Here is a 23,218-nt window from a genome sequence, read left to right as displayed (position 1 = left end):
TCCAATTCCTTACAAACAAAATGTTACATGTAATCTTTTGGTTCAACCATAATGTATAGTAAGCATCATCAACAGGGGGAACATATTGGGTGTACTCTGATAAGCTGTAGAAAGAATATATTCATTTACAAGACCTGTTCACTGAAGATATGATTGGTCACAAGAAAGGGCGTGAGATCAAAGTCCATATTCAGACCACTAGGGGTCAATGTTTTTAAATTGGATATCCTGTAGGCCTCCCTCTGTAGTAGTAGGACCTCCATGTTACCTCCTCTCCTTGGTAGAGCAACATGCTCAATGCCTGTATATTTGAGGGAGGAGATGGGATGGTTTCGGATGTTCACTGGACCTGGTGACTTTGATCATTGAACAACTAAAAAAAGGATATTACAGAGATCGACACAATTCACAGTAAGCTCTACTTTTTAATACATTTTTAATTTCACCTTTATTTAATTAACCAGGTAGGTCAGTTGAGAACAAGTTCTCATTTACAACTGTGACCTACGAGACGAGCTTAATGATCCTATCGAACTGAATGATGTCATTAAGAGTAATGTTGGACTAATATACCTCTGGCGAGATCCTGAGCACAAGAAACCACAAAACAGGAAGGGACGAGCCGTTGACAGACGCAGAGTCCCTCTGTCAGACCATCTATCCACAGACAGTGCTACCTCTGGCTCCTTCACCAATAGTGAGCGTCTTTTATACAACAGAGGGCGGGGACACCGGGGCCAACGTCGAGGACAACACCCCCAGGAAGTAACACCCCCAGGAAGTAACACCCCCAGGAAGTAACACCCCCAGGAAGTAACACCCCCAGGAAGTAACACCCCCAGGAAGTAACACCACCAGGAAGTAACACCCCCAGTAGGTAACACCCCCAGTAAGTAACACCCCCAGTAAGTAAGACCCCAGTAAGTAAGACCCCAGTAAGACCCCAGTAAGTAAGACCCCAGTAACACCCCAGTAAGTAAGACCCCCAGTAAGTAAGACCCCCAGTAAGTAAGACCCCCAGTAAGTAAGACCCCCAGTAAGTAACACCCTCAGTAAGTAACACCCCCAGTAAGTAACACCCCCAGTAAGTAAGACCCCAGTAAGTAAGACCCCAGTAAGTAAGACCCCCAGTAAGTAAGACCCCAGTAAGTAAGACCCCCAGTAAGTAACACCCCCAGTAAGTAAGACCCCCAGTAAGTAAGACCCCAGTAAGTAACACCCCCAGTAAGTAAGAGTGTTGAGTGTTCTATGCAAACGTCGGGGGAAGAAGAAATCCACTACCATGAGATTACATGTAAAAAAAAATATTAAAAGTTTGTAGGAAATTTTGGAAATATTTAAATAGGTGAATTTAAATGAAACAATAATGTATGTTGATGCTAATGTTATGCTAATGCTAATGATAACAATGGCATAATGTATTCAAAATAGTGTGGACTATTGTCTTAACAGTTTCGATCAATTCATTCTGATAAACATAGCAATTACGACACACCCCCCTCTATTGTCATTGGTTGCACTGTTTGTCTACGTAACCTGGTTCAAGCATTCATGACATCACCCTGAAGAAGGCACAGTGATGCCGAAACGTTGGTGTTATTTTTTTACACAATAAATGACTGGGAGGTTATACATATGTAGTATGCTATTCTCTTTGTTTTTATAGCTTTGAGATGTAAGTTAACAATAATTAATTTTGGAAAAATTATATGAATTGTCATATTAGGCATAACAATATTTGTGTAACCAGTTTATGCTAGGTACATTGTTTGTTTATATAGTATTTATATAAAGCCAAAAACATTGTTTCCTTGCTAATAAAAAAATAAAAAATAAAAAATCGGAGAAGTGAGAAGCATAGCAACATGAAGGCAACTTTATAACAGCAGACCCTGTCACGGATCCTTCTGGACCTATGTCATTATGCACACCTGGTCCCCATTCCCACTGATTGTATTTGTATAAATGTGCCCTTTGGTTCACCATTGGGCTGTCGATTATTGGTACAATGTCCGTTGGTCGTGTGAGTACCTGTGCTGTGTTGTTTGAGCTTTTGTGCCGCGTGTTTTGTGCAGATGATTACGGGTCTGGTACCGTGTGTTAATCATTGTGATTACGGGTCTGGTCCCGTGTGTTAATTATTGTGATTACGGGTCTGGTCCCGTGTGTTAATTATTGTGATTACGGGCCTGGTCCCGTGTGTTAATCATTGTGATTACGGGTCTGGTCCCGTGTGTTAATTATTGTGATTACGTGTAACGATAATCCTCCTCCTCTTCATCAGAAGAGGAGGAGCAGGGATTGAACCAAGGCGCAGCGGATAGTGAAGACATAATGATTTATTAAAGACAAGACGAAAACACGAACTTCACTATAAACTAACAAAATAACAAAACGAAAGTAGACAGTCCCGAACGACGAACTTACATACAACGTAAAGAACGAAATGAACAGGAACAGACTACATGAAATGAACAAACCGTATACAGTCCCGTATGGTGCAAACATAGACACGGACACAGGAGACAACCACCCACAAACAAACAGTGTGAATGCCCTACCTAAATATGACTCTTAATTAGAGACAAACGCAAACCACCTGCCTCTAATCAAGAGCCATACCAGGCAAACCAAAACCAACATAGAAACAGATAACATAGAATGCCCACCCAACCTCACGTCCTGACCAACTAACACACAAAAACTAACATAAATAGGTCAGGAACGTGACATTACGGGTCTGGTCCCGTGTGTTAATCATTGTGATTACGGGTCTGGTCCCGTGTGTTAATCATTGTGATTACGGGTCTGGTCCCGTGTGTTAATCATTGTGATTACGGGTCTGGTCCCGTGTGTTAATCATTGTGATTACGGGTCTGGTCCCGTGTGTTAATCAATGTGATTACGGCTCTGGTCCCGTGTGTTAATCAATGTGATTACGGGTCTGGTCCCGTGTGTTAATCGTTGTGATTACGGGTCTGGTCCCGTGTGTTAATCGTTGTGATTACGGGTCTGGTCCCGTGTGTTAATCGTTGTGATTACGGGTCTGGTCCCGTGTGTTAATCGTTGTGATTACGGGTCTGGTCCCGTGTGTTAATCGTTGTGATTACGGGTCTGGTCCCGTGTGTTAATCATTGTGATTACGGGTCTGGTCCCGTGTGTTAATCATTGTGATTACGGGTCTGGTCCCGTGTGTTAATCAATGTGATTACGGGTCTGGTCCCGTGTGTTAATCATTGTGATTACGGGTCTGGTCCCGTGTGTTAATCATTGTGATTACGGGTCTGGTCCCGTGTGTTAATCATTGTGATTACGGGTCTGGTCCCGTGTGTTAATCATTGTGATTACGGGTCTGGTCCCGTGTGTTAATCATTGTGATTACGGGTCTGGTCCCGTGTGTTAATCATTGTGATTACGGGTCTGGTCCCGTGTGTTAATCATTGTGATTACGGGTCTGGTCCCGTGTGTTAATCATTGTGATTACGGGTCTGGTCCCGTGTGTTAATCATTGTGATTACGGGTCTGGTCCCGTGTGTTAATCATCGTGATTACGGGTCTGGTCCCGTGTGTTAATCATTGTGATTACGGGTCTGGTCCCGTGTGTTAATCAATGTGATTACGGGTCTGGTCCCGTGTGTTAATCATTGTGATTACGGGTCTGGTCCCGTGTGTTAATCGTTGTGATTACGGGTCTGGTCCCGTGTGTTAATCATTGTGATTACGGGTCTGGTCCCGTGTGTTAATCAATGTGATTACGGGTCTGGTCCCGTGTGTTAATCATTGTGATTACGGGTCTGGTCCCGTGTGTTAATCATTGTGATTACGGGTCTGGTCCCGTGTGTTAATCATTGTGATTACGGGTCTGGTCCCGTGTGTTAATCATTGTGATTACGGGTCTGGTCCCGTGTGTTAATCATTGTGATTACGGGTCTGGTCCCGTGTGTTAATCATTGTGATTACGGGTCTGGTCCCGTGTGTTAATCATTGTGATTACGGGTCTGGTCCCGTGTGTTAATCATTGTGATTACGGGTCTGGTCCCGTGTGTTAATCATTGTGATTACGGGTCTGGTCCCGTGTGTTAATCATTGTGATTACGGGTCTGGTCCCGTGTGTTAATCATTGTGATTACGGGTCTGGTCCCGTGTGTTAATCATTGTGATTACGGGTCTGGTCCCGTGTGTTAATCATTGTGATTACGGGTCTGGCTAGTGTGTTAATCACGCAGTAATTTGGGTAAATTAAAAAACCCTATTATGCATTCCTGCACCCTGTCTCGCAAATCTTTGATACCAGCGTGACATGAACCCGTTTTTCCAAAGCCAAACCCGCCCATTGGCCGATGAGTCTACCTTTTTTAAGATGCCAAAATATACATTTTTTTCAGTAATTGTTGTCAATATCCAATTAGTTTTTATTGCCTGCATTCAACAAGCTTTGGACGAAGCACTTACACAGGGCCAACGTTCACTCAAAAAGGCTATATTTTAGAAGTGGGCTTGATTTAGTTTCTGTTGTTTTAGTTATTTAAATGTTGTTAGAGCAGGACCCCCCCCCCCCCCCCCCCCCCTTACCGGTGAACGATGAACTGAAAACTCAAAAGAGTCATGATTCTACAAGACTCACGTTCACGTTCTTCCCCAATAGGCGGCTTTATTGGAGCTGTAATTTGTGACAGACTTGTAAAAGTTTACTTTACACAATGTACATTTGTTGATTTTCTAGGCATACAAATACAATTGAAACATGGTCTAGTTGTGGCCGCAACCAGACTAGATTGTGAACAACTCTTGGCGGAATGCACTGCTTGACTTTCGTGAGAGTCATAGGCACAATACCGTTCACGAACTGCAGTCCCCCAAACGATTCGTCCGTCATAACATTCAATAATCAATTCATCACCCGCTGCGCATTGGTCCGCTCATTCACCACAAGACGGCCGTTACAATGATAGACAGTTGCTGGTCGGAGAACGTCTCTGAAGCCCTGAGCCCGAGGAGTGAGTATTAATCCTGCTGTAGAATTCATTGCAGCCAGCAGGTCAAACAAACGACTAAAATGAACGAGTCACTCTGACTCTCGAATCATTTGCGAACTGCACATCATTAGGAACTAACATAACTTTGCAAGCCAACACAATGTGACTTGATGCTGGCTTTGCTTTAACTTATGCTGGTCACCAGTGTCCAAAACACAGTGAAGGCTGGTCACCAGTGTCCAACACACAGTGAAGGCTGGTCACCAGTGTCCAACACACAGTGAAGGCTGGTCACCAGTGTCCAAAACACAGTGAAGGCTGGTCACCAGTGTCCAAAACACAGTGAAGGCTGGTCACCAGTGTCCAAAACACAGTGAAGGCTGGTCACCAGTGTCCAAAACACAGCGAAGGCTGGTCACCAGTGTCCAAAACACAGTGAAGGCTGGTCACCAGTGTCCAAAACACAGTGAAGGCTGGGGACCGGTGTCCAAAACACAGTGAAGGCTGGTCACCAGTGTCCAAAACACAGTGAAGGCTGGGGACCGGTGTCCAAAACACAGTGAAGGCTGGGGACCGGTGTCCAAAACACAGTGAAGGCTGGTCACCAGTGTCCAAAACACAGTGAAGGCTGGGGACCGGTGTCCAAAACACAGTGAAGGCTGGTCACCAGTGTCCAAAACACAGTGAAGGCTGGTCACCAGTGTCCAAAACACAGCGAAGGCTGCTCACCAGTGAAAGAAAACACAACAAAGACTGGTTTGCCAGCATAACCAGTTAGACCATGCTGCTCAGTCCAGCTAGATCATGCTGGTCAGTCCAGTTAGATCATGCTGGTCAGTCCAGCTAGACCATGCTGGTCAGTCCAGCTAGACCATGCTGGTCAGTCCAGTTAGATCATGCTGGTCAGTCCAGCTAGATCATGCTGGTCAGTCCAGTTAGACCATGCTGCTCAGTCCAGCTAGATCATGCTGGTCAGTCCAGTTAGATCATGCTGGTCAGTCCAGTTAGATCATGCTGGTCAGTCCAGCTAGACCATGCTGGTCAGTCCAGCTAGATCATGCTGGTCAGTCCAGCTAGATCATGCTGGTCAGTCCAGTTAGATCATGCTGGTCAGTCCAGCTAGACCATGCTGGTCAGTCCAGCTAGACCATGCTGGTCAGTCCAGCTAGATCATGCTGGTCAGTCCAGTTAGACCATGCTGCTCAGTCCAGCCAGACCACGCCTGTCAGTCCAGTTAGACCATGCTGGTCAGTCCAGCTAGACCATGCTGGTCAGTCCAGCTAGACCATGCTGGTCAGTCCAGCTAGACCATGCTGCTCAGTCCAGCTAGACCATGCTGGTCAGTCCAGTTAGACCATGCTGCTCAGTCCAGCTAGACCATGCTGGTCAGTCCAGCTAGACCATGCTGCTCAGTCCAGCTAGACCATGCTGGTCAGTCCAGTTAGACCATGCTGCTCAGTCCAGCTAGACCATGCTGGTCAGTCCAGGGCAGATCTATCCAATATTCCCAGTTCTTGACACATCCTGCATATCTGTCATTCAGCGTGACTCTTAACAAGGATTTTCACATCTCGGTGTGCGAGCGTGACAGTTAAATCCCCAACTTTGTTTGCATTTGTGACAGACAGCTTATATCTTAAGGCACTGTGTGGCAGTCTGGGCTCTCTGCATGCTGAATGCCTCAGAGATAAAGAGGCTGACTAACAGAGGTATTGGGTAGAGGAAGATTGTGTGTGTGTGTGTGTGTGTGTGTGTGTGTGTGTGTGTGTGTGTGTGTGTGTGTGTGTGTGTGTGTGTGTGTGTGTGTGTGTGTGTGTGTGTGTGTGTGTGTGTGTGTGTGTGTGTGTGTGTGTGTGTGTGTGTGTGTGTGTGTGTGTGTGTGTCACCATGCATGTGTGTAGAGGGAGATATAGAGCCTGACAGACAGAAATATCTCTGTGTGTGTGTCTATGACAGGTACATCCAGAACTCCCAGCCCTACCTGAACAACATGACGGCAGTGGGGTGTATGATGGCTCTGGCTGCTGTCTTCCCTCTGGGCCTCGATGGACACCACGTACACAGGAAACAGTTCCCCGTTGTCTGCCAGGTACACAGGAAGTGCACAGGAAGTGGAGCCATACCACTAAAGCATTGTGGGGGATTTGAGTTTTATGGTAGAATTCTTGTAGGAGGGTAGTTTAGGCCATTATCAATAAATGCCAAAGGAAAATATTGACTTAGACTTTCGAAAATGAATAATTTCTTAAGTAACTATTATATTTAACACATTAATACATTTTTGACAATGTGTTTTTATTTGTTATACCCCATCAGTTAAGTAAGGGCATTGTTATTGTTTAATAAATGCATAGACACAATTAATTATGGATATTTTTTTCCCCCTATTCCCCTGCCAGTTCCGTCTGTGGCTGCTTGGCCTGGGCTTCAGCCTGGCGTACGGTTCTATGTTCACTAAGATCTGGTGGGTCCACACTGTCTTCACCAAGAAGGATGACAAGAAGGAGAAGAGGAAGGTAAATAAAAAGGAGAATGACTGGCTAAAGAAAAATAAAAAAAGGTAAGGAAGGAAGGTGAATGAAAATGAGAAACGAGAGTACCTGCCTGACTGGGAGGCTGTGGAGGCTGTGAGGCTGCCTGGCTCGGAGGCTGTGGAGGCTGTGAGGCTGCCTGGCTGGGAGGCTGTGGAGGCTGCCTGGCTGTGGAGGCTGTGAGGCTGGGAGACAGACCAGAGAGGGAGACAGACCAGAGAGAGAGACAGACCAGAGAGCGAGAGAGAGCGAGAGAGACAGAGAGCGAGAGAGACAGAGAGCGAGAGAGACAGAGAGACAGAGAGACAGAGAGACAGAGAGACAGAGAGACAGAGGGAGAAAGGGAGAGAGACAGATGTAGAGACAGCGGGAGAAAGAGAGAGAGACAGCGGGAGAAAGAGAGAGAGACAGAGCGACAGAGAAAGAGAGCGAGACAGATGGAGAGACAGAGGGAGAAAGAGAGAGAGACAGACAGAGAGACAGACAGACAGAGAGAGAGAGACAGACAGAGAGAGAAAGAGAGCGAGACAGATGGAGAGACAAAGGGAGAAAGAGGGAGAAAGAGAGAGAGAGAGACAGAGAGAGAGACAAAGGGAGAAAGAGAGAGACAGACAGACAGATAGACAGAGAGAGAGAGAGAGACAGAGGGAGAAAGAGAGAGAGAGAGAGAGAGTGAGAGAGAGAGAGAAAGAGAGACAGAGGGAGAAAGAGAGAGAGACAGATGTAGAGACAGCGGGAGAAAGAGAGAGAGACAGCGGGAGAAAGAGAGAGAGACAGAGCGACAGAGAACCGTACAACAGACCATGTATTCACCCTACACACCCTAATTGACAACCAAACAAACCAAAACAAAGGCAAAGTCTTCTCATGCTTTGTTGATTTCAAAAAAGCCTTCGACTCAATTTGGCATGAGGGTCTGCTATACAAATTGATGGAAAGTGGTGTTGGGGGTAAAACATACGACATCATAAAATCCATGTACACAAACAACAAGTGTGCGGTTAAAATTGGCAAAAAACACACACATTTCTTCACACAGGGTCGTGGGGTGAGACAGGGATGCAGCTTAAGCCCCACCCTCTTCAACATATATATCAACGAATTGGCGCGGGCACTAGAACAGTCTGCAGCACCCGGTCTCACCCTACTAGAATCCGAAGTCAAATGTCTACTGTTTGCTGATGATCTGGTGCTTCTGTCACCAACCAAGGAGGGCCTACAGCAGCACCTAGATCTTCTGCACAGATTCTGTCAGACCTGGGCCCTGACAGTAAATCTCAGTAAGACCAAAATAATGGTGTTCCAAAAAAGGTCCAGTCGCCAGGACCACAAATTCCATCTAGACACCGTTGCCCTAGAGCACACAAAAAACTATACATACCTCGGCCTAAACATCAGCACCACAGGTAGCTTCCACAGAGCTGTGAACGATCTGAGAGACAAGGCAAGAAGGGCATTCTATGCCATCAAAAGGAACATAAATTTCAACATACCAATTAGGATCTGGCTAAAAATACTTGAATTAGTCATAGAGCCCATTGCCCTTTATGGTTGTGAGGTCTGGGGTCCGCTCACCAACCAAGATTTCACAAAATGGGACAAACACCAAATTGAGACTCTGCATGCAGAATTCTGCAAAAATATCCTCCGTGTACAACGTAGAACACCAAATAATGCATGCAGAGCAGAATTAGGCCGATACCCACTAATTATCAAAATCCAGAAAAGAGCCGTTAAATTCTACAACCACCTAAAAGGAAGCGATTCCCAAACCTTCCATAACAAAGCCATCACCTACAGAGAGATGAACCTGGAGAAGAGTCCCCTAAGCAAGCTGGTCCTAGGGCTCTGTTCACAAACACAAACACACCCCACAGAGCCCCAGGACAACAGCACAATTAGACCCAACCAAATCATGAGAAAACAAAAAGATAATTACTTGACACATTGGAAAGAATTAACAAAAAAACAGAGCAAACTAGAATGCTATTTGGCCCTAAACAGAGAGTATACAGTGGCAGAATACCTAACCACTGTGACTGACCCAAACTTAAGGAAAGCTTTGACTATGTACAGACTCAGTGAGCACAGCCTTGCCATTGAGAAAGGCCGCCGTAGGCAGACATGGCTCTCAAGAGAAGACAGGCTATGTGCTCACTGCCCACAAAATGAGGTGGAAACTGAGCTGCACTTCCTAACCTCCTGCCCAATGTATGACCATATTAGAGAGACATATTTCCCTCAGATTACACAGATCCACAAAGAATTCGAAAACAAATCCAATTTTGATAAACTCCCATATCTACTGGGAGAAATTCCACAGTGTGCCATCACAGCAGCAAGATTTGTGACTTGTTGCCACCAGAAAAGGGCAACCAGTGAAGAACAAACACCATTGTAAATACAACCCATATTTATGTTTATTTACTTTAACTTGTGTGCTTTAACCATTTGTACATTGTTACAACACTGCATATATATATAATATGACATTTGTAATGTCTTTATTGTTTTGAAACTTCTGTATGTGTAATGTTTACTGTTCATTTTTATTGTTTATTTGACTTTTGTATATTATCTACCTCACTTGCTTTGGCAATGTTAACACATGTTTCCCATGCCAATAAAGCCCCTTGAATTGAATTGAATTGAATTGAATTGAGAGACAGAGAGAGAGAGACAGAGGGAGAAAGAGGGAGAGAGACACAGAGAGAGAGAGAAAGCGAGGAGAGTAGAGGATCTTCCATACACCTGATGCGCTTGGATCCCCTGGCTCCCCTGGCTCCCCTGGCTCCCCTGGCTCCGCTGGCTCCGCTGGCTCCGCTGGCTCCCCTGGCTCCCCTGGCTCCCCTGGCTCCCCTGGCTCCGCTGGCTCCCCTGGCTCCGCTGGCTCCCCTGGCTCCGCTGGCTCCCCTGGCTCCCCTGGCTCCCCTGGCTCCCCTGGCTCCTCTGGTTCCCCTGGCTCCCCTGGCTCCCCTGGCTCCGCTGGCTCCCCTGGCTCCCCTGGCTCCTCTGGCTCCCCTGGCTCCTCTGGTTCCCCTGGCTCCCCTGGCTCCGCTGGCTCCCCTGGCTCCCCTGGAAGCTGTAGGGAAAGATAAAGCCCATTACTGAATATATAGGACTGCTATCCCTAGCAGTAGAGTAGCAGTAGAGACCTCTCTGGGGTGACTATATTATGGAAAGCTATGTTAAAACTGATTGAGTTCACTTTGAGTCACTTGCAACCAGCCAGCCATTCAGCCAGCGTTTCAGCCAGCCATTCAGCCAGCCATTCAGCCAGCAACCAGCCAGCCATTCAGCCAGCAACCAGCCAGCCATTCAGCCAGCAACCAGCCAGCCATTCAGCCAGCAACCAGCCAGCAACCAGCCAGCCATTCAGCCAGCCATTCAGCCAGCAACCAGCCAGCCATTCAGCCAGCAACCAGCCAGCCATTCAGCCAGCCATTCAGCCAGCCATTCAGCCAGCCATTCAGCCAGCAACCAGCCAGCCATTCAGCCAGCCATTCAGCCAGCCATTCAGCCAGCCAGCCAGCCATTCAGCCAGCCATTCAGCCAGCCATTCAGCCAGCCATTCAGCCAGCCATTCAGCCAGCCATTCAGCCATTCAGCCAGCCATTCAGCCATCCATTCAGCCAGCCATTCAGCCAGCCATTCAGCCAGCCATTCAGCCAGCCATTCAGCCAGCCAGCCAGCCATTCAGCCAGCCATTCAACCAGCCATTCAGCCAGCCGTTCAGCCATTCAGCCATTCAGATTTGATCCTCTCTGTTATTGTAATGTTGTGACTTTGAATTCCTTTGTGTCTTTGACGATGTTCCCTCCCCCATTCAACAACGGGATTAGGTTTCTGTTCTTCTTCTTTTTGGCATCGTGTAAGATAATTATATCCCAAAGTCTTTCACGATAAGGAACCTTCTGTAAAGGGATAATATGCTCATGGAAAATTGAGTGTGTGGGATAAATATGTTTTCATTTCAAGTAGATAATAGGTTCAAAATGAATTTTCTTCTCGTGTTAGGTGATCCTCTACGCTTGCTAAGTTCCATTTACACCATTTACACCGTATCTAGATGTGAGGCACGTTTAAAGATTCAAATCGACTTCTACATTAGTGTTTTCCCACGGTACTGAATGACTGATCTTGTTAACTATTAGATAGAAGAATTACTCATACTGTTATCTACTAGATAGAAGAATTACTCATACTGTTATCTACTAGATAGAAGAATTACTCATACTGTTATCTACTAGATAGAAGAATTACTCATACTGTTATCTACTAGATAGAATAATTACTCATACTGCTATCTACTACATAGAATAATTACTCATACTGCTATCTACTAGATAGAAGAATTATTGATACTGTACATCGTGTTATTTACGAGATAAAATAATGACTCATACACGACTTTGCTTTATCTTGGCCGGGTCGCAGTTGTAAATGAGAACTTGTTCTCAACTAGCCTACCTGGTTAAATAAAGGTGGGGGGGAATAATAATAATCTTGTCACCTTCTTCGGGATCGGGTGTCCCTTCCACGGGACGGTTGAGCTAACGTAGGCTAATGCGATTAGCATGAGGTTGTAAGTAACAAGAACATTTCCCAGGACATAGACATATCTGATATTGTCAGAAAGCTTAAATTCTTGTTAATCTAACTGCACTGTCCAATTTACAGTAGCTATTACAGTGAAATAATACCATGCAATTTTTTTTAGGAGAGTGCACAATTTTGAACATGAAAGGTTATTAACAAACAAATTAGGCACATTTGGGCAGTCTTGACACACAATTTTGAACAGAAATGCAATGGTTTTTTGGATCAGTCTAAAACTTTGCACATAAACTGCTGCCACCTAGTGACCAAAATCTGAAATGCACCTGGGCTGGAGTAATACATTATGGCCTCTCTCTTGCATTTCAAAGATGATGGTACAACATTTTTACAAAAGAACGGTTCATTGTTATTGTATAATCCTTTACCAGATCTCTTGTGTTATATTCTCCTACATTCCTTTCACATTTCCACAAACCTCAAAGTGTTTCCTTTCAAATGGTATCAAGAATATGCATATCCTTGCTTCAGGGCCTGAGCTACAGGCAGTTAGATTTGGGTATGATATTTTAGGCAAAAATCCTTAACAGGATTTATATCAACAGCAGTCAATTATTAATTGTCACCTTATTCAGTCTCATCTGAACATCGTAAAATTCTTGCTTATCTTCACGAACCCTGGCTAACAAGTTGAATCAGCAATGCAAAAAGTGGGTTAATTATTTATTTACTAAATACCTAAATAATGAGACAGAATTACATATACACAGTATGGATCATACATCGATTCCTAATCATGTCATAAAAGAAAAAGTCCCTAGCGGACGGAACCGATATGACGGCTGGTTACACATAGAAAGGTGGTTGGGTATGAATGAAAGAGCGGGAATACCGAGGGACAAAGGGGATTGGGTCTCTATCGGACCATGAGAAGCTATGCTACCGTAAATACAGAATCTTATTCATTCTAATAACCGCCCATTCGGAAAAGGAAAATGCAAGATATATATTTACACTGAGCTGCACTTCGATAGATGGGTCGAAAATGGAAGACTGGTTTGCCCAGCAGAGATCACCCTTGTCCTTTGTAGAATATTTTTGGTCGTAGTGTTGTAGTACCCGGTCTTCTCATAGGATTGTCTGTCCTTTCCTAGGCTACGTACGTTTCTAGCTGCAGTTGATAACTCAACGTCTAGGATGTATCACTTCTTTAGTGAATAAGAGTTCAAAGTTCATACCAAGCTGCCGTACAGCTCGTGCTGTATTCTGGCTGGTCTAGTCGGAATTCATCCTTCCAGCGTGGTGATCGTCACCTCCACGTTGAAATTAGCCCTTTTAAACGTATGGACACCAGTCCTCACGTCGTCGGAAACTGAGGTTGACTTCCGTCAATGGGCTTGTATTGGGGGAGAGAAGGGCGTGTTTCATAGTTCTCAACAAATGTCTGTTCACTTGGGCGTGGCCACTGAGTGAGCGTAGTTTACTTATGAAAACAATTCTCTCATTTAGAAGCTAAAATTACATTTGATCTTTTCAGCAATAGTTTCATATTTAAACATTTAAATTGCACAACAATTCCATGTGAATCTGATAACTATAATGTGTAGACTCTCCAAGATACAGTTTATGTCGCCCTATCATCAGTAATAATGTCTCAGACGACAACTGATCTGACATCATATTCTTTAAGTACCAACGTACACTTTCAACTGGTTGGATTACAGAAACATTGTTCCGTTCCCAACCTTTTGATGTTACCATACTCTCTCTATGTTACCAAAGGGCTTTCCAAGAGTCCATTCTGTAGAGTAGAGAGAAAAGGGGGAAAGGTATTTATGGGGGGTCATGAACCTCACCCAACAGGGCAACGTCATGACAACCAGATACAAGATTGAATCACACATCTTGTTATCTACTAGATAGAAGATTGACTCACACATCTTGTTATCTACTACATAGAAGATTGACTCACACATCTTGTTATCTACTACATAGAAGATTGACTCACACATCTTGTTATCTACTAGATAGAAGATTGACTCACACATCTTGTTATCTACTACATAGAAGATTGACTCACACATCTTGTTATCTACTACATAGAAGATTGACTCACACATCTTGTTATCTACTAGATAGAAGATTGACTCACACATCTTGTTATCTACTACATAGAAGATTGACTCACACATCTTGTTATCTACTACATAGAAGATTGACTCACACATCTTGTTATCTACTACATAGAAGATTGACTCACACATCTTGTTATCTACTACATAGAAGATTGACTCACACATCTTGTTATCTACTACATAGAAGATTGACTCACACATCTTGTTATCTACTAGATAGAAGATTGACTCACACATCTTGTTATCTACTAGATAGAAGATTGACTCACACATCTTGTTATCTACTACATAGAAAATTGACTCACACATCTTGTTATCTACTACATAGAAGATTGACTCACACATCTTGTTATCTACTACATAGAAGATTGACTCACACATCTTGTTATCTACTACATAGAAGATTGACTCACACATCTTGTTATCTACTAGATAGAAGATTGACTCACACATCTTGTTATCTACTACATAGAAGATTGACTCACACATCTTGTTATCTACTACATAGAAGATTGACTCACACATCTTGTTATCTACTAGATAGAAGATTGACTCACACATCTTGTTATCTACTACATAGAAGATTGACTCACACATCTTGTTATCTACTACATAGAAGATTGACTCACACATCTTGTTATCTACTACATAGAAGATTGACTCACACATCTTGTTATCTACTACATAGAAGATTGACTCACACATCTTGTTATCTACTACATAGAAGATTGACTCACACATCTTGTTATCTACTAGATAGAAGATTGACTCACACATCTTGTTATCTACTAGATAGAAGATTGACTCACACATCTTGTTATCTACTACATAGAAGATTGACTCACACATCTTGTTATCTACTACATAGAAGATTGACTCACACATCTTGTTATCTACTAGATAGAAGATTGACTCACACATCTTGTTATCTACTACATAGAAGATTGACTCACACATCTTGTTATCTACTAGATAGAAGATTGACTCACACATCTTGTTATCTACTACATAGAAGATTGACTCACACATCTTGTTATCTACTAGATAGAAGATTGACTCACACATCTTGTTATCTACTACATAGAAGATTGACTCACACATCTTGTTATCTACTACATAGAAGATTGACTCACACATCTTGTTATCTACTACATAGAAGATTGACTCACACATCTTGTTATCTACTACATAGAAGATTGACTCACACATCTTGTTATCTACTACATAGAAGATTGACTCACACATCTTGTTATCTACTAGATAGAAGATTGACTCACACATCTTGTTATCTACTAGATAGAAGATTGACTCACACATCTTGTTATCTACTACATAGAAGATTGACTCACACATCTTGTTATCTACTACATAGAAGATTGACTCACACATCTTGTTATCTACTACATAGAAGATTGACTCACACATCTTGTTATCTACTAGATAGAAGATTGACTCACACATCTTGTTATCTACTAGATAGAAGATTGACTCACACATCTTGTTATCTACTACATAGAAGATTGACTCACACATCTTGTTATCTACTACATAGAAGATTGACTCACACATCTTGTTATCTACTAGATAGAAGATTGACTCACACATCTTGTTATCTACTACATAGAAGATTGACTCACACATCTTGTTATCTACTACATAGAAGATTGACTCACACATCTTGTTATCTACTAGATAGAAGATTGACTCACACATCTTGTTATCTACTACATAGAAGATTGACTCACACATCTTGTTATCTACTACATAGAAGATTGACTCACACATCTTGTTATCTACTACATAGAAGATTGACTCACACATCTTGTTATCTACTAGATAGAAGATTGACTCACACATCTTGTTATCTACTACATAGAAGATTGACTCACACATCTTGTTATCTACTACATAGAAGATTGACTCACACATCTTGTTATCTACTACATAGAAGATTGACTCACACATCTTATCTACTACATAGAAGATTGACTCACACATCTTGTTATCTACTAGATAGAAGATTGACTCACACATCTTGTTATCTACTAGATAGAAGATTGACTCACACATCTTGTTATCTACTACATAGAAGATTGACTCACACATCTTGTTATCTACTACATAGAAGATTGACTCACACATCTTGTTATCTACTAGATAGAAGATTGACTCACACATCTTGTTATCTACTACATAGAAGATTGACTCACACATCTTGTTATCTACTACATAGAAGATTGACTCACACATCTTGTTATCTACTAGATAGAAGATTGACTCACACATCTTGTTATCTACTAGATAGAAGATTGACTCACACATCTTGTTATCTACTAGATAGAAGATTGACTCACACATCTTGTTATCTACTACATAGAAGATTGACTCACACATCTTGTTATCTACTACATAGAAGATTGACTCACACATCTTGTTATCTACTAGATAGAAGATTGACTCACACATCTTGTTATCTACTAGATAGAAGATTGACTCACACATCTTGTTATCTACTACATAGAAGATTGACTCACACATCTTGTTATCTACTAGATAGAAGATTAACTCACACATCTTGTTATCTACTACATAGAAGATTGACTCACACATCTTGTTATCTACTACATAGAAGATTGACTCACACATCTTGTTATCTACTAGATAGAAGATTGACTCACACATCTTGTTATCTACTACATAGAAGATTGACTCACACATCTTGTTATCTACTAGATAGAAGATTGACTCACACATCTTGTTATCTACTACATAGAAGATTGACTCACACATCTTGTTATCTACTAGATAGAAGATTGACTCACACATCTTGTTATCTACTAGATAGAAGATTGACTCACACATCTTGTTATCTACTACATAGAAGATTGACTCACACATCTTGTTATCTACTACATAGAAGATTGACTCACACATCTTGTTATCTACTAGATAGAAGATTGACTCACACATCTTGTTATCTACTAGATAGAAGATTGACTCACACATCTTGTTATCTACTACATAGAAGATTGACTCACACATCTTGTTATCTACTAGATAGAAGATCGACTCACACATCTTGTTATCTACTACATAGAAGATTGACTCACACATCTTGTTATCTACTACATAGAAGATTGACTCACACATCTTGTTATCTACTACATAGAAGATTGACTCACACATCTTGTTATCTACTAGATAACAAGGTGGGGGCGGCAGGTAACCTAGTGGTTAGAGCGTTGGACTAGTAACCAAAAGGTTGCTGGATCAAATCCCCGAGCTGAGAAGGATAAATATGTCTTTCTGTTCCTGAATAAGGCACGTAACCCACTGTTCCCCGGGAGGCCGTCATTGTAAAATAAGAATTTGTTCTTCACTGACTTGTCTAGTTAAAGAAAGGTTAAATTAAAAAAATATATAAGATTGACTGCAAAATCTTGTTATCTAGTGTCGACTTCATATACCTCCTCTTCTTTATCATTCTGCTTACTATGAGGATAATAAATAGTATTCGCTACTAAGCTTTAATCCTCTTGGATAAATGCACCAAAATCAATATTACATTTACGATATTCGTCCTTTGTCTCTCCTTGCTTTGTTTTTGTTTCAAATGGTTACATTAAATATATATATTTATTTTTCCATCACTGCTGTCAATAGAGCGAGATACAACCTCTTTGTCTACTTCAATGTAGCGGTTCAACCAGTTTGCTTCGGGGCAGATAGAATTGGCCTCTTAGTTAAGCATCATTGTTTTCTCGTCAAGCTCAGGCTCCAGTCTATTTATGTCATTGTTAATCCCTCACAGTCAAATCTAACAGATTCAGGTGTGGGAGCTTGATCCATTATCCATTACTTATATAGCACCCCTGGTCAACAAAAGGGCACTGACTATATCCCTGGTCAACAGTAGTGTACTGACTATATCCTGGTCAACAGTAGTGTACTGACTATATCCTGGTCAAGAGTAGTGTACTGACTATATCCTGGTCAACAGTAGTGTACTGACTATATCCTGGTCAACAGTAGTGTACTGACTATATCCTGGTCAACAGTAGTGTACTGACTATAACCTGGTCAACAGTAGTGTACTGACTATATCCTGGTCAACAGTAGTGTACTGACTATATCCTGGTCAACAGTAGTGTACTGACTATATCCTGGTCAAGAGTAGTGTACTGACTATATCCTGGTCAACAGTAGTGTACTGACTATATCCTGGTCAACAGTAGTGTACTGACTATATCCTGGTCAACAGTAGTGTACTGACTATAACCTGGTCAACAGTAGTGTACTGACTATATCCTGGTCAACAGTAGTGTACTGATTATATCCCTGGTCAACAGTAGTGTACTGATTATATCCCCCTGGTCAACAGTAGTGTACTGACTATATCCTGGTCAACAGTAGTGTACTGACTATATCCTGGTCAACAGTAGTGTACTGACTATATCCTGGTCAACAGTAGTGTACTGACTATATCCTGGTCAACAGTAGTGTACTGATTATATCCCCCTGGTCAACAGTAGTGTACTGACTATATCCTGGTCAACAGTAGTGTACTGATTATATCCCCCTGGTCAACAGTAGTGTACTGATTATATCCCCCTGGTCAACAGTAGTGTACTGATTATATCCCCCTGGTCAACAGTAGTGTACTGACTATATCCTGGTCAACAGTAGTGTACTGACTATATCCTGGTCAACAGTAGTGTACTGACTATATCCTGGTCAACAGTAATGTACTGACTATATTCTGGTCAACAGTAGTGTACTGACTATATCCTGGTCAACAGTAGTGTACTGACTATAACCTGGTCAACAGTAGTGTACTGACTATATCCTGGTCAACAGTAGTGTACTGATTATATCCCTGGTCAACAGTAGTGTACTGATTATATCCCCCTGGTCAACAGTAGTGTACTGACTATATCCTGGTCAACAGTAGTGTACTGACTATATCCTGGTCAACAGTAGTGTACTGACTATATCCTGGTCAACAGTAGTGTACTGACTATATCCTGGTCAACAGTAGTGTACTGACTATATCCTGGTCAACAGTAGTGTACTGATTATATCCCCCTGGTCAACAGTAGTGTACTGACTATATCCTGGTCAACAGTAGTTTACTGACTATATCCCTGGTCAACAGTAGTGTACTGACTATATATAACACAACTGTTGACCAGGGATAGACGCCGGGTCTAGTGGGATAGAGGGGTGGTCTAGTCGAATAGAGGGGTGGTCTAGAGGGGTGGTGTAGAGTGGTGGTCTAGAGGGTTAGAGGGGTGGTCTAGAGGGGTGGTCTAGAGGGGTGGTCTAGAGGGGTGGTCTAGTCGAATAGAGGGGTGGTCTAGTCGAATAGAGGGGTGGTCTAGAGTGGTGGTGTAGAGTGGTGGTCTAGAGGGTTAGAGGGGTGGTCTAGAGGGGTGGTCTAGAGGGGTGGTCTAGAGGGGTGGTCTAGAGGGGTGGTCTAGAGGGGTGGTCTAGAGTGGTGGTCTAGAGTGGTAGAGTGGTGGTATAGAGGGGTAGAGTGGTGGAGGGTTAGAGTGGTGGTCTAGAGGGGTGGTGTAGAGTGGTGGTCTAGAGGGGTAGAGTGGTGGTCTAGAGGGGTAGAGTGGTGGTCTAGAGGGGTAGAGTGGTGGTCTAGAGGGGTAGAGGGGTGGTCTAGAGTGGTGGTCTAGAGGGGTAGAGTGGTGGTCTAGAGGGGTGGTCTAGAGGGATGGTCTAGAGGGGTGGTGTAGAGGGGTAGAGTGGTGGTCTAGAGTGGTGGTCTAGAGGGGTGGTCTAGAGGGGTGGTCTAGAGGGATGGTCTAGAGGGATGGTCTAGAGGGGTGGTCTAGAGGGGTAGAGTGGGGGTCTAGAGGGGTGGTCTAGAGGGGTGGTCTAGAGGGGTAGAGTGGTGGTCTAGAGGGGTAGAGTGGTGGTCTAGAGGGGTAGAGTGGTGGTCTAGAGGGGTAGAGTGGTGGTCTAGAGGGATAGAGTGGTGGTCTAGAGGGGTGGTCTAGAGGGGTAGAGTGGTGGTCTAGAGGGGTGGTCTAGAGTGGTGGTCTAGAGGGGTAGCGTGGTGGTCTAGAGGGGTGGTCTAGAGGGGTAGAGTGGTGGTCTAGAGGGATAGAGTGGTGGTCTAGAGGGGTAGAGTGGTGGTCTAGAGGGGTGGTCTAGAGGGGTAGAGTGGTGGTCTAGAGGGGTAGAGTGGTGGTCTAGAGGGGTAGAGTGGTGGTCTAGAGGGGTAGAGTGGTGGTCTAGAGGGGTAGAGTGGTGGTCTAGAGGGGTGGTCTAGAGGGGTGGTCTAGAGAGGTGGTCTAGAGAGGTGGTCTAGAGGGGTAGAGTGGTGGTCTAGAGGGGTAGAGTGGTGGTCTAGAGGGGTAGAGTGGTGGTCTAGAGGGGTGGTCTAGTCGAATAGAGTGGTGGTCTAGAGAGGTGGTCTAGAGAGGTGGTCTAGAGAGGTGGTCTAGAGGGGTAGAGTGGTGGTCTAGAGGGGTAGAGTGGTGGTCTAGAGGGGTAGAGTGGTGGTCTAGAGGGGTGGTCTAGAGGGGTAGAGTGGTGGTCTAGAGGGGTAGAGTGGTGGTCTAGAGGGGTAGAGTGGTGGTCTAGAGGGGTGGTCTAGAGGGGTGGTCTAGAAGGGTGGTCTAGAGGGGTAGAGGGTTAGAGAGGTGGTCTAGAGGGGTGGTCTAGAGGGGTAGAGTGGTGGTCTAGAGGGGTAGAGTGGTGGTCTAGAGGGGTAGAGTGGTGGTCTAGAGGGGTGGTCTAGAGGGGTAGAGTGGTGGTCTAGAGGGGTAGAGTGGTGGTCTAGAGGGGTAGAGTGGTGGTCTAGAGGGGTGGTCTAGTCGAATAGAGGGGTGGTCTAGAGGGGTGGTCTAGTCGAATAGAGGGGTGGTCTAGAGGGGTGGTCTAGAGGGGTGGTCTAGTCGAATAGAGGGGTGGTCTAGAGGGGTGGTCTAGTTGAATAGAGGGGTGGTCTTGTTGAATAGAGGGGTGGTCTAGAGGGGTGGTCTAGTCGAATAGAGGGGTGGTCTAGTCGAATAGAGGGGTGGTCTAGAGGGGTGGTATAGAGGGGTGGTCTAGTCGAATAGAGGGGTGGTCTAGTCGAATAGAGGGGTGGTCTAGAGGGGTGGTGTAGAGTGGTGGTCTAGAGGGTTAGAGTGGTGGTCTAGAGTGGTGGTCTAGAGAGGTGGTCTAGAGGGGTGGTCTAGAGGGGTGGTCTAGAGGGGTGGTGTAGAGTGGTGGTCTAGAGGGTTAGAGTGGTGGTCTAGAGGGGTAGAGTGGTGGTCTAGAGGGGTGGTCTAGAGGGGTGGTCTAGAGGGGTGGTCTAGAGGGGTAGAGTGGTGGTCTAGAGGGGTGGTCTAGAGGGGTGGTCTAGAGGGGTAGAGGGATGGTCTAGAGGGGTAGTGGGGTTGTCTAGAGGGGTGGTCTAGAGGGGTAGTGGGGTGGTCTAGAGGGGTGGTCTAGAGGGGTAGTGGGGTGGTCTAGAGGGGTGGTCTAGAGGGGTGGTCTAGAGGGTGAGGTAGAGGGGGTAGAGGTAGAGGGGTGGTCTAGTGAGGTAGAGGGGTGGTTTAGCAGGGTGGTCTAGTGAGGTAGAGGGGTGGTCTAGTGAGGTAGAGGGGTGGTTTAGCAGGGTGGTCTAGTGAGGTAGAGGGGTGGTTTAGCAGGGTGGTCTAGTGAGGTAGAGGGGTGGTCTAGAGGGGTGGTCTAGTGAGGTAGAGGTGTGGTCTAGTGAGGTAGAGGGGTGGTTTAGCAGGGTGGTCTAGTGAGGTAGAGGGGTGGTCTAGTGAGGTAGAGGGGTGGTTTAGCAGGGTGGTCTAGTGAGGTAGAGGGGTGGTTTAGCAGGGTGGTCTAGTGAGGTAGAGGGGTGGTTTAGCAGGGTGGTCTAGTGAGGTAGAAGTGTGGTCTAGTGAGGTAGAGGGGTGGTTTAGCAGGGTGGTCTAGTGAGGTAGAGGGGTGGTCTAGTGAGGTAGAGGGGTGGTTTAGCAGGGTGGTCTAGTGAGGTAGAGGGGTGGTTTAGCAGGGTGGTCTAGTGAGGTAGAGGGGTGGTCTAGAGGGGTGGTCTAGTGAGGTAGAGGGGTGGTTTAGCAGGGTGGTCTAGTGAGGTAGAGGTGTGGTCTAGTGAGGTAGAGGGGTGGTTTAGAGTGGTGTCTAGTGAGGTAGAGGTGTGGTCTAGTGAGGTAGAGGGGTGGTTTAGCAGGGTGGTCTAGTGAGGTAGAGGGGTGGTTTAGCAGGGTGGTCTAGTGAGGTAGAGGGGTGGTCTAGTGAGGTAGAGGGGTGGTTTAGCAGGGTGGTCTAGTGAGGTAGAGGGGTGGTTTAGCAGGGTGGTCTAGTGAGGTAGAGGGGTGGTCTAGTGAGGTAGAGGGGTGGTCTAGTGAGGTAGAGGGGTGGTTTAGCAGGGTGGTCTATACAGCGTACCAAAGTAGTGGTCTATGTAGCAAATAGGTTGTCATTTGAGACACGGCCTAACTGACAAGTCCTCCTGTATCCCATGATTCCTTGCAGCACCTGGAGCCGTGGAAACTCTACGCCACCGTGGGGGTGCTGCTGGTCATCGACGTCCTGTCACTCATGATCTGGCAAATAGTGGATCCTCTACACATCACTGTGGAGGTATGAGTCATGACTCAATGTCTCAATGTCTTCTCCTCTTTCTCTCTCTCTATCTCGATGGCTCCTCTCTTCTCTCTTCCTCTCTCTCGCTTTCGCTCTCTCTCTATCTCGACGCTTTCTCTCTATCTCGATGGCTCTTCTCTTCTCTCTTCTCTCTCTCTATCTCGATGTGTCCTCTCTCTCTCCTCTTTTCTCTTTTCTGGTCTCTTCCTGTTTGTTTTCGGAAGATGCATCAGCATCGATTAGCTCTTGACTCTATCAAGATTAGTCAAAGAATGAATTTATTGTGAATTTATAAAAATCATATTTTAAAATAGAAGGATGAGAGAAAAGGTGGTCCATATAAAGACTATTGTAGTCATACCTCGACTACAATGGGCAGGATAGAGTGTATGTGTTAACAATCAATGCTCTGGAG

At 44.5% G+C, this 23,218-nt stretch overlaps 1 protein-coding gene across 6 annotated transcripts in view; it reads left to right on the top strand.

Moving 5' to 3' along the window:
- The window catches only part of LOC129830698 (gamma-aminobutyric acid type B receptor subunit 1-like), a 301,577-nt gene that overhangs the window by 241,651 nt on the left and 36,708 nt on the right, over positions 1-23,218 (top strand). For all 6 annotated transcript variants that reach the window (XM_055893314.1, XM_055893313.1, XM_055893311.1 and 3 more), the window contains exons 17-19: positions 6,933-7,065; positions 7,376-7,492; positions 22,693-22,800. In XM_055893314.1, coding sequence (XP_055749289.1) covers positions 6,933-7,065; positions 7,376-7,492; positions 22,693-22,800 — 358 coding nt within the window. The remainder of the gene's footprint in view (positions 1-6,932; positions 7,066-7,375; positions 7,493-22,692; positions 22,801-23,218) is intronic.

The sequence above is a fragment of the Salvelinus fontinalis genome, chromosome 32 (assembly GCF_029448725.1).
Source record: "Salvelinus fontinalis isolate EN_2023a chromosome 32, ASM2944872v1, whole genome shotgun sequence".
NCBI classification, from domain to species: Eukaryota; Metazoa; Chordata; class Actinopteri; order Salmoniformes; family Salmonidae; genus Salvelinus; species Salvelinus fontinalis.
This window is presented reverse-complemented; position numbering and strand designations above follow the sequence as displayed.